At 42.1% G+C, this 16,316-nt stretch overlaps 1 protein-coding gene across 1 annotated transcript in view; it reads right to left on the reverse strand.

Moving 5' to 3' along the window:
- Positions 1-15,717, reverse strand: part of ARHGEF38 (Rho guanine nucleotide exchange factor 38) — a 36,698-nt gene extending 20,981 nt beyond the window's left edge. Inside the window, exons 1-3 of the mRNA XM_027635968.1 lie at positions 15,531-15,717; positions 5,442-5,617; positions 2,795-2,918 (exon numbers count right to left, since the gene is read on the reverse strand). Of these exons, the coding sequence (XP_027491769.1) occupies positions 2,795-2,918; positions 5,442-5,617; positions 15,531-15,717 (487 nt within the window). The remainder of the gene's footprint in view (positions 1-2,794; positions 2,919-5,441; positions 5,618-15,530) is intronic.
- Positions 15,718-16,316: the final 599 nt, after the last annotated feature.

Here is a 16,316-nt window from a genome sequence, read left to right on the forward strand (position 1 = left end):
TTCTCAGAGACGATGAGCTCTCACAGTGCTTAGCACCGCCTGTACTGTGCTAAGCACTCGAGTGAGGTTCCGTTTTCAGTGGAAAAAATGCAAGCTGTAGACTTACAGCTCCCTTCAGTATATACTAGGGGCTGGAAATTATCTTCCCCAAGATGAAAGAGATGAGTAAGTTCTGTTCACTGAAGTATTGTGCCACAATGACAGATACTTTCATTGATGCTCAGTGATGAGAAAAATTATGTGCTGATTTCGTGGATAGGGCCTTTTAAAAGCAGATGGATTTCTTAGCCTAAAGCCCTTCTTGGTTCTGAGCCATATGGACCGAATCAGATGAGTTTTGGGCATATCACTGTGGGAGCTTGCTTTATGGACCAAAACTACACTGTATTTGGGCACCAATTTAAAAATACTGTGACAGATGCAAATCTGCCTGAGGCCTCTTCTGGAGTATGGTGGTCATCAGTGTGAAAGATAAAATCCTAGGAGGAAGGCTTGAGTAACAGAAACAGTTTCTCCCCATGGCTTTCAGTGGTGCTTCCTGTGTGGACAGCAGCAGGAAAGGGAAGAAGAGGGGGTTTAATAGCTACAGCTGAGTCAAGGTTACTAAGTCTTCATATTCCTCTATATACAGCATCCAAAACAGAGAGGAGAAAAAATTCAGGGGAGAACTGTAAAGGGTATTTAACCTCAGAGGCATTTAGCATCAGAAGACCAAGCACCACAAAAGGTCTGCCTACATTAGCACTTCAGCTCAGATTAGGAGAGGGCTTCTGAAGCCAATCACTCATTAGTCCTCATCTCCCATGCCTTGTATGTGTGGTGGAGCAGTCATAGAGACACAAACTGGATCTCTTTTGGGGTGGTAATTACCGGAAGACACACTCCAAGGACACATTCTATGCAGTCCAACCACAAAGGGCATCTCTCAAACCACAGGAACAGGCTACAGCCAGTCTGAACTAAGGCCTCTTGAAATGTTAGTATGGATACCAGCTCCTTAGCAGAAGCTCTTTAAATCTGCAAGTCTGCTCCTATTGGACATTAATACTTGTCAGTGTGGACATAGCCTAAGTGTGGAGAACATAGACTAAAATAAGACATGAATATGAGCAACCACATTGTTTTGGTTTCAAAGCGCTGTATTAGCAGTTCTCCTCAATCTCATCATGATTGGGTTGCCTTCCAAAGTATGATACTTCAATGCAAGATATTTAAAAACATTAAACATGAGGGAAGATGATGGATGCGTTAAAACATTCTCGGTCTGGTTTTTCTATAGGCTGGCTTCAACAACTTTTACACTGATTGTTAAGATCCCCCCAAAAAATTACCTTGATGTAGTTTTACAGGACAATAAACCTACTAACTTACTGCTTATAGTGATGCAGTTATTCTCCCCGCTTTTGTCTCAGCCTTTGAAAGAATGTCTCACACCTTACTTGACAGCTTTTTCCCTGCCATAGCTTAGCCAACTCTGTGATCCACAATACCGTACATTTTCATGGTTCTTTGTCTGATTCTGGAGAAATACACCTAATAGATGGATGAAATTGTTTGTCTTTACTTCTGGATGTGACAGGGAACTAATAGGATGATTCTCTTGGCTGTGAGAAAGGCACTTCCTGCTAGAATAGAACATTGCTTATTAAGAGTATGACTCATCATGATGCACTTTCACTGAAATACTGCCAAACAACAGACGTGTCGAACTACGTTAAGCTGTTGCCTTGGCAAACCTGATTGAGACGTGCTAGGATTAATACTTTTCCCAAGCCTCATATGCTTTAATATCATGTTTCTTAGTCAAGTGGCAACCAGTATTTTTTGCCCCCTTATCCATGAGAAGAGGGGTACTTTCTATAACGTGTTACCTGTGGTATGTGGTCAGTTTAGAGAAGAAAGAACCTCTCTGACCTCTGAATCACAGCTGGAAGTTTTTTAAACTAAACTGTCTGAGTTTTCACTAAAGTAAATCAAATATTCTCACCTGATCCCTTAAGATGGCTCACTTAGGGCCTCTGCACTGAAGAAGCAGTTATAGGAGACCTAATGAGTGGTAACTTCTTAAATCTCTCCAGTTGTACCAGAATGTCAAGTGAATCATAGCCTTAACATTCATGGCCTGAGCTGTAGAACTTGTGACTGCTGTGACATATCCAGGGCCAACCCATTTGCTGAAAATACCCATAGTCCCTACAGACATTCCTACACAGAATCCCACAAACTTCAGATTCATTACAGCTTTCTTTCCTGTCCAAGTCCCTACTAAGCACACTTAACCACCTCTTTACATGAACTGTGTCTCCAGTGGATACATGTTTACAGTGTTGGGGTAGGGGAGGGGGTGGTAGTGTCATATGACATGCTTGTTATTCCAATCATTTTTAATGCTTTTCCTGAATGGCATAACAATGAGTATGCATTACAAGAGTTGGTATAAGCATGAGTGGATTTAGGAAGGCAATATCAAACTCAGTGAAAAGGATCTCATCAGTAAGTTGTATAACTCAGTGCTGCAGGTTTTACTCATTCTAAACTCATTTTCTCTTTCCTTCCTCCCCTTCAACATCCAGATGGATGGAAAAAAGAGCATCATAATCCTACAAGTACAGTAGAACAACTGGACAGGTTTCACATGTCATTTTTCCTGTGTCATTATGGACAGCTTCTAGTATGCCAGCTTCTGGGAGGGATACTGGGGAGGAAGTCAAGTCTGATGAGAATGGACAACAGGAGAGAGTTATGTTTATTCTTTCACGTAGCTTTGTAGAACTCAAGAGGACGGTAAACATACCGATTATTTGCATGGGTGGCTCCACATCTGTTGTGGCTTCTTCCAACAACGACAGCAGTTTGGCTGATACTTGATGGACCAATTCAATGTTGCTAAACAAGCCATCCACGTCAAAGCGAGCAATCTAATGGAATACAAATATTAAGCAGCTACTGACAAAGGATAAAGAAGGACATTGTGTATTACAGACCTTCTCTTGCTATGCCCTGACTGTTCAACACTCCAGGAAGCACCACTTCTGTAAAATCTCATATAAACATCCTCCTTGTGATTTCAAGGACACATATACAGTTTTCAGATTAGTATAATACAGTTGACGCAGTTAACAAAGGGTATGTTATCAAGTGCTTTTAACCTTTATTTTGAACTATCCCTAATCTGAAAGCGTTTACCTAGGAAGGAAATAAATATTATCATCTGAATAAAGAAAAGATCCTTAGCTGGCTTTGAAATGTTTGTTTACTTTCCCACTGAGGAAAACAATAGTTGACAATGGGTTTTACTCTCTGATTACCACTCATTAACAGAGGCTGTTAAATAAACTCAGACCTTGGCACTTTGGTTCCAGCTAACAGGTACAACGACTTCTAGAAAGCTGGTATCATTTTAAGTTAGTTGTCCTATAAATCCAAAAATACAGTCAAGATCATATAATTTCCACTAAAACAAACACTTTTACCATTTTGCGTATTAATATAACCTAACGAGCTTCCTACAGAGCCTAGGCACACAACATGGACTTCAATGAACTGTATCAATTTATACCAACAGAAAATTTGGTACTGTGTCCCTACTCATTTTAGAGGAAGTAAAAAATTTCCAGGACACATATTTTTCATTGCACAGCAGGGCAATAGTTACTATCTGGGGACAGCTGGAGATAGCCAGCGGTAATTTGCTAATATTGAGAACAAAGACAAGACCAATTTCATCATCCATATTAATACCCTCGAAACCTACCTCTCCATTTGGAACAGAATTGCTGATTTACATAGCAGCTTAGCAGATGCCAGGAGGATCAAATTGCATGCTATTGTAACAGAATCAGAAAAATACTTCCAGTACTAATGCAGTTAATTTCTTTAGAAATATTATAGGGGCTAAAACATGTTTTATCCATTTGGAAATATGAAACAAAGTCATTGTTAGGCCAATTTTCTAAAAACTATCCTTCTCTAAACACATTATAAACTTTCAATATGGTAGTTTATCTGAGAACTAGCCTTAAAACCATATAACATTCTTAAAAACCTTTCAAAAATGCAGACGTTATTACATTAAGAGAGTTATAATCTCTACATTACTTTTCCTGTATACATCTAGCACAAGACTTCTGACCTATTCCCCAGAACAATATCTACGTATATCCAAACTATGTTGTGCATGGACACTTACAGAGGTTAACACAGAATGAATGGTTTCAGTTGACTGAAAATGAGCAAAAGAATACAGCACATTTGTCAAAAATCTCAAGTTCAGCCAGGCAATACTCTTGTTCAGTGCTGGCCAGGCTGGGGAGGGAGCCATGTGGAGACTACTAAGTAGATGAACAAGTGAGGAGGAAGAAGTCAAGAACTCCTTAAAGTTATGTCATCAGAGGCCAGCTCTTCTGAAAATGGGTTATTCTTCCAAAAATGGGTTGGAACAAATTCCGACAGAGTTTTAGGAATGAAAAAAGGTCCTGCAGGAGTTTAAGCAGCACAGAGTTCAGCTGACCACAGCGTTTCCTGAAGAGGTATTGTCAATGTCAATCTAAAGACACTTTGGCCTCTGCACCTGTATTTTATCACCAGTTTCATAAGAAACTCTACATAAAGAGAACCTGAGTTAAGGTCTTTTTAAAATTATTTTTATTCCATATTTGCAGTAGATATAATTAGTGTAGCCTCTCTGAATGCTATATTTCAGGCCCCAAAAATACAAATCTTTCTCTTCACAATCTCTTCTATTCCCAGCTTTCAGCTTCACCAGTTTCCTACAATTGAAATACTGTCAAGGAAAAGGTGCTCTTTGAAGTCTCAGCTAAAAAAGAAAATGGCTATCATTGGCCTAATGAGATCTTTTGCCAGAAAGATAGTTTATGAGCCTTCCTTCTTAAATGTACCTTTTCCGTGTAGAGTGCAAATTTCCCAAGTGCTCGATGGCCTCTCAAGCATGGTGTTTATCCACCACAGCTGCCTGAAAGGATGGATAAAGTTATCCTAACAACTGAATTTAAACTTGATGCAGAGGTTCATTCCATTCCAGTTTCTATTGTAGAAAAAAACTTGGTTTTATTAGTTGTTACTGCTTTTCGAGGTACCAATAAAGATCTACCAGGGCATGTAAGAAAAGTTATAACTACAGAGCTGTACAGAGAGCTGGAAGCTGCTGTTGCAGCCCACAGGAAGGTATATAGCATCCAAGCTGGCCTCTGGGCGAGTACCTCAATGCAGGCTTTATGCAAGGGCAGCACAAGTGTCAGGAGCATATCTGACCTTCCTCTCTCCTCACCAGAGCCCTGACATATCACTTTCTGGAGCGTCAGCTCCAGCACCACGTCACTCTCGTGCTGGCACTTGTGCTTGCATTAAGACTGTCCAAAAGCAGAACGTGGGTGAGTTGAGACCTTGACATCACTGCCTTGTCCTCCACCCCCAGCACTCACCTGCTTGTTTCTCAGGGGCTGAATCACTTCCTTGATGCAAAGATCCAAGTTGCTGATATAGTCTTTCTCCGTCTGCATGAGTTCTGCGATGATTTTCACCCTCTTGGCCATCATGCGTCTACTGACTTGTTCTTCATCCTCCTGTGGTGAGGTGGCCACCTGTGGGGCCATTTTTTCTGTTTAAAAGAGAGAGAAATTTGTAACAGTGCACAAAGCTTGCCCTGCACAACCATGGGTGGGGAAACATATCTGGTGCCTGCTGGAAATTCCCAAATCACCATGGAGAGCAGGAAAAGAAGCATAAGAAGAGGCAAACCCAAATCAGACTGGGTGTCATTCCATCTCCTTCCTCTAAAAGTGGACATGGATTTGGGGAAGGAAACTGTTCCTTTGGCATTAAGAGGATAACCCATCACCAGCTCCCCCAGCTTAGATGTTATGTATTGGGCAGAAATTTTCTGTGGAGCCCAGGAAAGTCTGATGTTTGTTACACTGAAATTCAAGGATAGCTGATGCCCTTCTACTCCTTTGAAAACACAGTCTTGGTCTGACATCTATTATGATTTGGAGGATGGGAAAAATATACTCTGTGAAAGAAAAAGGCTGTTTACCATAAAAAAGCTTCACAATAATAACCTTTGTTTCGTACAATGTAACATTGAGTCTATTCATGGGAAATTGAGGGCAGCAAGTACTGGAAGACAAACTTTCAAATGAAGGCAATGTTAGTAACAATAATGATGAATCCTCTAATTCTGTTTAAAAATAATCTTTTGAAAGAGGCAAAGGAATTAAAGGACAATATGAGAAAACCTTTAATGATCAATAACAAACGTTTCTTGGAACAACAGAGATCACTAAGATCAGGACATTCTTAACTGTTTTTCAATACTTAGCACCTAGAATATCTGATTTGTTTCAAATACATGAAAATGCAAGCTAGTTTTCTACAGATGGGTAATTTGCGCACACTACACACAACCTACTTATCTGTAATGATGGTTTTCCCATTTTATGGTTTGTAAGCCAACCTGCAGAGATCCATGCCCTGTAAAAAGGGCACTGAGTTTTATCTCTGTACGCTGACAATATAATCTGTTTTTTTAATGAGGAAACACACATACACACACAAAACCAAAACATTAAAAAAACAAGTGAAATACTTCAGAGGCTATTCTGGTGTTTTTCTGCTAGCCACAAGATGGTGCAGAGTACCAACAAAGATGCACATATCATTAGATGCTCAAGTCTGCATTACCCAGGTCGAGCTTTGACAACATGTGCTTTTATTGCTCAACGGCAAAGGATGGGAATCTCTGCTGAGGATCAGACTGCTACACCTTTGTGTCAACTTCTTGTAGGGAGTGGAACGAATAATGAGGAAACAGCAAGCAGTACCAGGTGCTTTGCTCACTGACAGCCAATACTGCAGTTGTTTGAACTGATGGTCAAGGGCGAGGTCATTAGCACTCAAGTGAGCATTGAACAGCATGAGCTCACCAGTACAACACCAGCCAAGGCTCTAGATGATAACCTGGAGCTGGACTTGTGGGAAAGCCAATCAGCTTTCAGGACAGAGAGCCTCGAGCCATCTTCCAACAAGAGGTGTAAAATATAATAAACCCAGTGTATCATCTTCCCCAACTCTTTCTACAATTATGCTGACCACTGATATTCAGAAAAGACAGGTTTGCTATTAAAGCTTCTCTCACCAGGTTTTGTAGTGAGACTGATGTGACCACAGTTCTTTTCAAATAGCTGCTCTGGAACTGCACCTCTGTCTCTATACCACTAGTTTTAAACAGTGAGGACAAAGAATCCAAAGAAACTGGGACAGGGGCGGGCTGATTTTTTTAAAACCTTTTTGTGTTTAGATGTACTTTTCAGGTCTGAGTTTTTAGCCTTGAAGTCTGTATATAATAGGCATGAACAGTTTGTCCTCAGACAATAAAATGGAAACATGAAGAGGATGTCTCCCCTCCACAAGGTCTTGGCTATCAAAAGAATTTTAAGCTGAATTTTGCCCCAGTGAGTCTGTGCTGGTGTGAGTGCATGAGCTGCACAGGAGCTTGTGCTGCTGCAGAGCTCATACACCAAAGGTGCTGTGTGCTGGATAAAACAAACTCTGCCCTTATGTTAGTGAGGAGAGCAAAACTGGTACCACTATCACTTCAAAGCTCCCTCTGAGAAAGTTTCTGCTAGGGTTGCAGAATGAGACCACCTTTCCTGCTGCTGATGTACTAAACCAGCAGATACTTTTTCCTCCAAAAACTCATAGTATGTAACCACACTAATAAATTCACAAGGAACCACGTGAACAATACATTTCTATTCCAGTTCTGCACCAAAATCAGGACTTTTCTTGAGATTGGCTGTGAAAATGTTAGCATGCATGTAGCCGTATGTGTGAGTTTGGGGTAGCTCCTAAGAAAGTACAGAGAGAACCAGATATCCTGGAAGATCTCAGATGTGTTGTTTGCTCTCTGATACAGAACTGTTATGGTATCAGATAGAATTTTGAGGTAAGCATGAGATGGTGTACAAAAGAATTTTCTAATCTCTTATTCTGGTGACAGGGGAGGGCATGTGACTTCAGGCTGGAAGTCACAATCCCTTGAGAGGCTGTTCTTTCAGTTTATGCCATTAGATCTCCCTGATCAAATTTGATTCTTGAATTATGTCAGGGCTCATCTATTATCTTTATTGCATGATAGATAATAATGTGAGGAAAGAAAAGCTATCCTCAACAGGAAGAAATAATCATGAGAAATATCAGTTAAATGCTGTTTCCTTATAGAAAACATGTTTTTTAATAAATGTTTCCTTTTGTTAAATGTAATATAATTTTCCATTTTCACTCAATATGTTCAGTTTTTCATTTCAGGCATATCTGTCTCTATAGAATGCAACAGCAAGATCCTGAAGTGATGATTACAGCCCAAACGTATGATTTCATGTTCAGCTGATTGCTTTTGACCAGTTTGAGAACATTAGTATCTTGCTGAAATCCTTGTGGAGTGAAAGTTTAATGAATGCACAAACAGCAAGTGCATATCTGGAATATAAGCACATTCATTTCTACGTGGTAGTGTGTACCAGCCCTGGAACAGTTGAAGAGAGAGGATTAGCAGGAAGAGATATCACTGAGGATTAACTATTACATTAAGAATTTGACTCATTCATCCTTAGAGATGCCAGGTTGAGAAAAATGAAAAAATAGTCCATTGAATGGTATATTAAACAGTCGCACCTTAAGCCCAGTTTACAAAAAACTAGGTGGTACTTTTAGTAGGCATAAAAATAAAAAGTAGAATGCAATGTTTGAATTGTTGTTTTGTGATGTCAGCTATCTGCAGGAGTCACCATTCTGGAGGACTTTGCTTTGGAGAGGAAGGTGATGACTTTGGTTTTCCAGCTGCATATCGAAGTACATGGCTTTAGTTGCACTCAACAAGAGGTTCACTATGTGATGACATGGACAAAGCAGCCACATGTCTTACAGAAGCAGTTTCTTGCAAGTGTGAAGTCTAAAGATATCCCCCAGATGGAGACATGCCACAATGCAGCGAGAGCATGGAGGAACAGAGTTTGCAATGTGCAAATGCAGCAGCCCTTCTCTAGGCTCAGGGGAGGTATTGGGAGACTTACAGCAAGTGACTGGAGGAACAGCCATAGCAGGTTTGCAAGACCTATGCATGTAAATTTCCCTGGTTTCCACACCTAGAGAGTGAGAAGCTTCTAGAGGTCTGCTCTATCCATCCTTCCAGGTAAGATGGTCTGGTTGGGTATTACATCCACCCTTGGGGAGGGAACCCAGGTTTCTCCCTATCGAATGCTTCCCATGTGGAACTGACAGTACTGGCACAAAATACAAGAATGAGTACAGTGATGTCAGTGAATGGAGTGACTAACAGGCCTTTCCATTCCTTAGGCAGCATTAGGAGGACACCACACTTGCACTGCACAGATATGGGGATTTTACCTGGCACAAGGGAGTGGTGAAGGCACAAGTTATCAAGGTATAACAAACAAATTATAGCATTACTGTGTTTTTACGTGTAAAACATGGGGCTCGTACCACCCTGGATAAAGTTATTCCTCTGTGAAAGCAAGTCCTCAGATAGCCTGTAGCCTCAGATAACCTAACTATTACACACAGGAATGTACACCGGCTCTTATCAGCTGGATTTGGGAATGAAATGCAGGCAGCCAAGTTTAGAGACTGCTGCTGTGGCAGCTTTCCTCTTCCTCCTCACACCGTCTCTCCGGCTCTGCCCTCTACACCCCTGCTTCTGCTGGAGATGCTGGGAAGGCTGCGGGTCACAGGGACACTGGGATCCTTGGAAGTGAGGGAGCCTGAAATAGGACAAACAGTGGGGAAGGATGAAGTGTCCCACTGTGTGCAAAAGAAGTGCATCACATGAGCCAACACACAAGGAGTTTTACTTCAGATGCCCCTCCCCTTGTGAGGGATCACTTCATAAGGGCTGTCCTTACAGTTTCAAACTGGAGTTGTTACAGTGCAAACATGGTGTGAATTAGACTGCTGAACTCTAAGTTGGGCACTGAAATAGGAAAGGATTGGGAGAGGTTTGTGGAAAACCTCTTTTTTTTTTCTGACTCAGAGAGGTGTATAACAGCTGCATTGTTCAGAAATAGGTTTGTTGTGTACAGGCTATGAGCTACACATGCAAAAAGCCCTTTTCTGAATCCAGCAGGAAAGCACTGCAGGGCCAGAATGACCTTGCACCTGTATTCCTGGGCAACAGGTTTCCTTATAAAATCTGCATCAGAGACTTCCTTGCAATTAGGTCATTTGATCTTTGATCATTTTTCTGTTCCATAAAGTACAGAAAATATTTACATTCAATGCGCAGGTTCTTTCTTCAATTCCTTGACAGCAGACTGCTTTAATTATGTGTGTGCTGACAGGACTACAGAGAGCTCCCATGTGACCACTGTGGAAGGGAAGAAAGCTTATCATCAGGTGACAGAAGAATGCCCTCATTGTTAGTGCCAATACTTACAAATAAACCTTTCCAGTGTGTCATATACCAGCATAAATATACCACTCCTTCAGCACTGAGCTAGTATGTTAATAAAGTAAGAACTGAGGAAGGGTTATATCTGAACCTCTTCCCCTGGGACTCACATACCTCAAGATTTGGGGTGGATTAGCTGTACAAACTGCGAGCTGTGTGGCCCACAATGCAAAGTATCCCAATTAATAAAATGTTTGCTAATATGCTCAGAGAAGGATCTGTAAACCTCCTTGGGTCCTAGTCTTCATTCCTTTACCTGAGCTGCTGTTACTAGTTATGCTGTGGTAGCTCCTAAGAGTCCTGAGCCACAGGGCACGGCTTGTTGTGCTAAGTGCTGTGCAAACACAGTGGCATGAAATGGATTCTGCTCTGAAAAGATGAGCTCATTTCCCAGCCTGCCACTGCAATAAGTTCAAGGAATAACTCCAGCTTTATTGCAGAGCAAGTTAGCAGAATAAGATTCTCCAAGCTCAAATTTGCATGGGAGAAAATAAAAGTATTTGTTAGATCGTGACTTCTCATCACAGGGCACAAGGGAGTATTTTCATTGAACCATCTCCTGCACTTCAGGAAATAATCCAGACTTTTACTCCTTACTGTTCTTTAGTAAACCAGCTGCTCCAAAGATCATTGGATGCATATATTTTGCAGTGAAATAGGATATTTCATTATCTACATTGCAGTCCATAGAAAATTAATCAGTAAGTACAGCACAAAGCAAATAAGGAACTGAAAAGAGGCGCAGAGGATCTTTATTTCTAGTGGGAGGTACCAGAAGCTGAGTGCATGAGCAGCCCATGCAGGAAGGAGTGGTGAGCTCTGCAAGCAAGGAGGAGGATGGGATGGAGAAAGTTGCCCTGTTCGAGAAGGAGCAAAGGGGGATGAATTGCCTCTGACGGGGCTTTTGTATACCAAGGGATAGCACCTTTTCAGGAATTTGTATAATTTCACAGGTTTCTGTTTCATTTCTGGAGCTGGTTATTTCTCATAACTACATTAGACACAGAAAACACATGGCATTCTGGATTCAGATACAAGCTCTGAGGCAGTATACTATGATAGCTGTGTGATTTGAATCACTGCCTATTACTGCTATGTCACTGATGCATTTTAAAATGAAATGTGTGTAAATCATTTACCAGGGCAGTTGACCCATTCACAGCTACAGTTACAAAGGAGTTAATATGTAATAATTTGTAAGACAAGGAGTATTATCAAGGCAGGCATTGTCTTGCTGAACACTGCAAATGTGATCTTTGATTCCTTCAGGAAACCCACCATTTTCTACTGTTCATTTTTCACAGCAAGCACAAGTTTGGCATATGATTATTAGCAAAAACCAGCAATCTGTCCAAAACCTAACAGTCAGTGAACTATGCTTTAAATTCCTTTTTGTGGACTGCCCTCTTTGTTTATTAGTATCTATCCCCATGACACACTGTATGTTAATCTGCCCTGATCTTGCAAACATTTATGTGCCAGTAAACCCCTTTTACCAAAATACATAGGTACTCACAGACTGGAAGCTTTAGATTAATTCAAAAACTGATTCCAACATTCATATAATACATAAATATTAATATAGCTACTTTTAAAACTGCTGCTGATGGATTTTCTCTGCGGAAAAGAGAACAACTCTTACCAGCTAAACAGCTACAGATAATACATTTGAATATAGAGGTGCTAAATACCACTTTGTGCCACTGCTTATGGAGACCAGCTAATTCTTCATTTTTCTGGAAAATACAAATGTGCAGAATTTTCTAGTGAATGCAGAGCAGAGCAATGCATAGAAACATCACAGGAGCTCTGTTAATACTATTTCTGCATCCACCACAAATGCTAGTAAATATATCTTCCTTAACCCCATTCTTTCCTCTTCAGAAAACTGATGCTTCTGTCCAGCTAATGGAAGAAAAAAAATGTATATGGCTCGATCAAGATATTCCTGGACTCACCTAAGACTGCAACTACAACCTGGGTTCTAAATGCCTGCATGGTTGTATCATGAACCTGACATTTGATAGCAATCACCTTATTTTCCTCTATCTAAATTGGGGCTGCAGGCACTTGGTTATCTCACAGGATGAGCTGAAGTAGAGGCACCAATGCTTGCCAAGCTCCTTGAGAATATAATAGTTACTTTGCATCTTATTTCCTTTTTAAAAAGAGAAAAGTCAGGAGGTGTTGCATAGCCATTCACACCAGATAAGGTATTGAATAGATGTATCCAGTATAGTAATTAACCATGAAAATACTTTCTTGTGTTCTAATGATTCCTCAATTTTAAAGTGAAAAACACTCGCAGAAGTTTTCACCTTTGACAATGCCTTTGTACTTGTGTTTGTAGACTGACAGAGCAAACCACCTGGATTACCCTGGAGATCTGGGTAGTAGGCTCTCTTTCTCACTCTTTATAGAAAACATTTTGGATTCTGCATAAAATAGCAAAACTTCAGTAAAATCCAAGGGCAGAAACTGAATTCTCAGGAGTTTTTATGCTTGTCTGCTTGCTCTCTTGTTTTCGTTTGGGTTTGGTTTGGTTTAAAGGCTTTTATTTGGGGACCTATGTTTCCAACACACTAAGCAGTACTTTGAACATACACTTCAGAGCTGCTGGAAATGGCTGTAGGGGGCAACAGCCTAGTTCTTACTCAGGGAACCCTTTAAAGCACATAAAGGGCTGGAAAGGCCCTTGAGAGATGTCTCACCCATGCTTCACCTTGCACAAATGTACTACAATGCCGAAGCAGGCACTAGGATGTGTAAGGACACCTTGGTTCTCCTGCTCTGCCAAGGTTGCCTGCCAATAGCATAGGTGAGGGTCCTGAAGCCCCTGACTTTTAGCTGTGGAAACCTGACCCCCTCAGAAAAGATTCCCTTCTGCAGAGTTTGCTGCTGTTGCATCTCTTTCTCTTACACCTCCTTGTCTGTGCTAATACCAACCCCAGTTCTGCAGAGTATGTGTTAGAGAACACATTAACAGGAGACTATAGGAGGGAGCGGCAACTAAACACTGAGTTTTCCCCGCAATTTGTATGGGAAGCAAGTGCAAATTAGCATTTGTTTTTGGTTTTTGTTTGTGTTTTTTTGGTGTTTTTTTTTACAAAGCATTTACCATTCATGGGTGATCAGAAAGTCCTGACCTGGTGATACACAACAGACTACCTGTCACCAACAGAGCCTGGGTTTTCTTATCAGGAACGGAAAACTCAAAAGCTTTGTGCCAACAAAACCAGTTCCCTCCCCCTGAAGTGAGCTGCTTTGCATTCAAGTGCTACTGAGAAAAACAAAGAAAATAAAGGTGTAGTATCATAGCACATTTTCAGCATTGGCAGGTAGCACGTTAGGTCCGGGATCCGTGATCGTTATCAGATTCAGGCACATCCAGCTCAGGAAAATTTGATTCAGGTCAGGCCTTGGTACACAGCTGCATTTCTTTCTATGGCAACTGTAAATATACTTCATGGGAATTTCTACTGCCTTTGTATTTTCACTCTGAGGACAGGCAACCTCTAATCCAATATAAAGCCTGCAGGTACCTTGTTAACCCATCATCGTTTTTCTTGAACAAAAAGAAGCAAGCGGAGTGAGCCGATACCGGACCAGTGCTTTGCAATATGTGGCCGCGGCAGTCTCAGCTGGTGGCAGGAGCTGTAAAGCTGGATTTGCCGTCTCCTTGGAATGCTGCCATAAACATAACCTCACATTCTGCCATGACTTCCTAGGCTTCCCCACCTCCTTTGCTTCAGATTTTAAACAGGAGACATTCATGGCATGAATACAGCCATCATGAGACAGAAAGATCTCACACTTTTTGCTGGATACTGCTCTGATAACCTCGACCTCACCTGGACAACCCCATTCATGACTTACAAACTGTTTTGGTAGGACGTTTGCCAGGAACTTGCCTGCTCAGCCACAGCAATCCATGCCTGTGCCCTGAAACACCCCCACCAGATCTCTGAAGCACGGGCCTGACTTAACTGAATATTTTTCATCTCCTCATTGATTAGCTATCAAGAGGAGGGAACAGCATAATTGATGAACCACTCTGTTCTCAGCATATGCAGCCCCCATAGAAAACCTATTATTTTCAGGTTTATTACTTTATTTTCTGCTTTTGTTGTCTTTCTGAAGCAATGCTACTTCCTAATTAAGTGCATCAAAACCACAATACAAGTATTTTTCTATTTTATTTCTCCATAAAGGATTATGGTCGCAGGAGTAACTGTCACTAGATAGTTATATGACTATTAGTAATACACACAGCATAATAATACTCAAACCCTGCATTTGCGATGGGACCCTGTTGTTAAAAGACCCTGGAAACCCACAGGAATTCATCGGTTCGTGTTCCAGAGCACTCTCAGAAATAGCCATTCACATTCTTCATGCTTTTCCTCAATTTGTGGCATCACATTTAATTTTTGATTGACAAGCCCAATACTGGCATACTTTACTACAATTTGTAGTCCAGATGTAATTTGGCTATTTGAAAAGAAACCCTCTCCATAATGGTGTAATTTGAATCAGTATATCCATCCAACCATGTATTTGGACATACTTAGTTCAGGCTTGTACAAACTATGCAACGGATAAATACATTATAAATCCTGATATTTTTAACTGAGAAAAAAAATGCCCTTGATGCTTCTAATTACTTGGCATAAGATCCACTTGGTACAACAGCCAATGACGGATAGGACAGAGGAATCCTATTTTCACATAACAGTTTGTGCTGCAAATGCATCCTGGTGATGAACAAGAAAGACCTTGGTTGCATATGCGTTTTGCAGAACTCAGCAAAACCTTAGATTATATTTTGTGTCCTGTCTACACAACACTATTTAGAAAAATTAGGGGAAATATTTCACACCCTGGAGATGAGGGGCAAAGGTGAGAGGGGCCATTGCTTATTCCGACTGTGAGTGCATGGGGGCAGACATGACCATTCCCTTCTTTATCTCAAGGCTGCAGCCTGGAGGGCATTGAGATACCACCCCAGCTCAGAGCATCCCTAGCACCAAACAGGCTTCCCCAGTACCTTGTAGTTTCTGGCTGTACTCTGTCCTGTCGGACTGACTCCTCCTCAAGGTGCCATGGTCCCCGGCGGTGGTGGTGCTCTCCACCACGGGCTCTGTCCTCCTCCTCTCCCCCATGTACAGCTTGTTCCTCAGCAGGGCCAAATTCCTGTTCCTTCCCCCCACGCCTTCCTTCCCCGGACAGTCCATGCTCGCCGCGGACAGCCTTGCTTGGTGGTGGTGGCAGGGTGGGCAACAGCTTGATTTTCAGGGAGGTGAACTCACCGCCCAGGTGAAGGCTGGTTGCTTTAGGCTTGGTTTTGGAGCAGGGCTCCCCAGGCTCCGCAAGGCCCCGGGCTCAGCCCTGCCACCTGTGCCGGAGCAGCTCCACCCCCGGGAAGGTGACGCCCCAGGCAGCGTTTGCATTCACCTGCCTTGTGTTCAAGCGCGCCTGGCGGGGCTGCTTTCAAGGGCCAGCCCCAAACCGCAGCCATTCACGGATCCTTTCCTGCTTCAGGGCACCCTCCTCGCCCTGCCGCACGGCCGTGGGTGCCGGCACCCCAAAGAGGGAATTGCATCCTCCTGGCTTTCCAGCAGAGAGATGCCCGAGTGCGACAGGGCACTGCCATGCTTTCACCGGACCCCTTCCCTCTGTGCGCTGCAGGGGCAGTGGGAAGCAGAGGCAAGGCAAATGGGAAGGGGAGGTCAGCCACCACCTTCACCCTCACTCCTCCTTCCCCTGGGCTAATGCCCAACCGGCAGCCTGGTCAGGACCCCAAACTGAGTTGCATCTGCCAGTCCCTCAATCC

Source organism: Corapipo altera, unplaced genomic scaffold (genome assembly GCF_003945725.1).
Source record: "Corapipo altera isolate COAL_440 unplaced genomic scaffold, ASM394572v1 22b, whole genome shotgun sequence".
In the NCBI taxonomy this organism is placed as follows: domain Eukaryota; kingdom Metazoa; phylum Chordata; class Aves; order Passeriformes; family Pipridae; genus Corapipo; species Corapipo altera.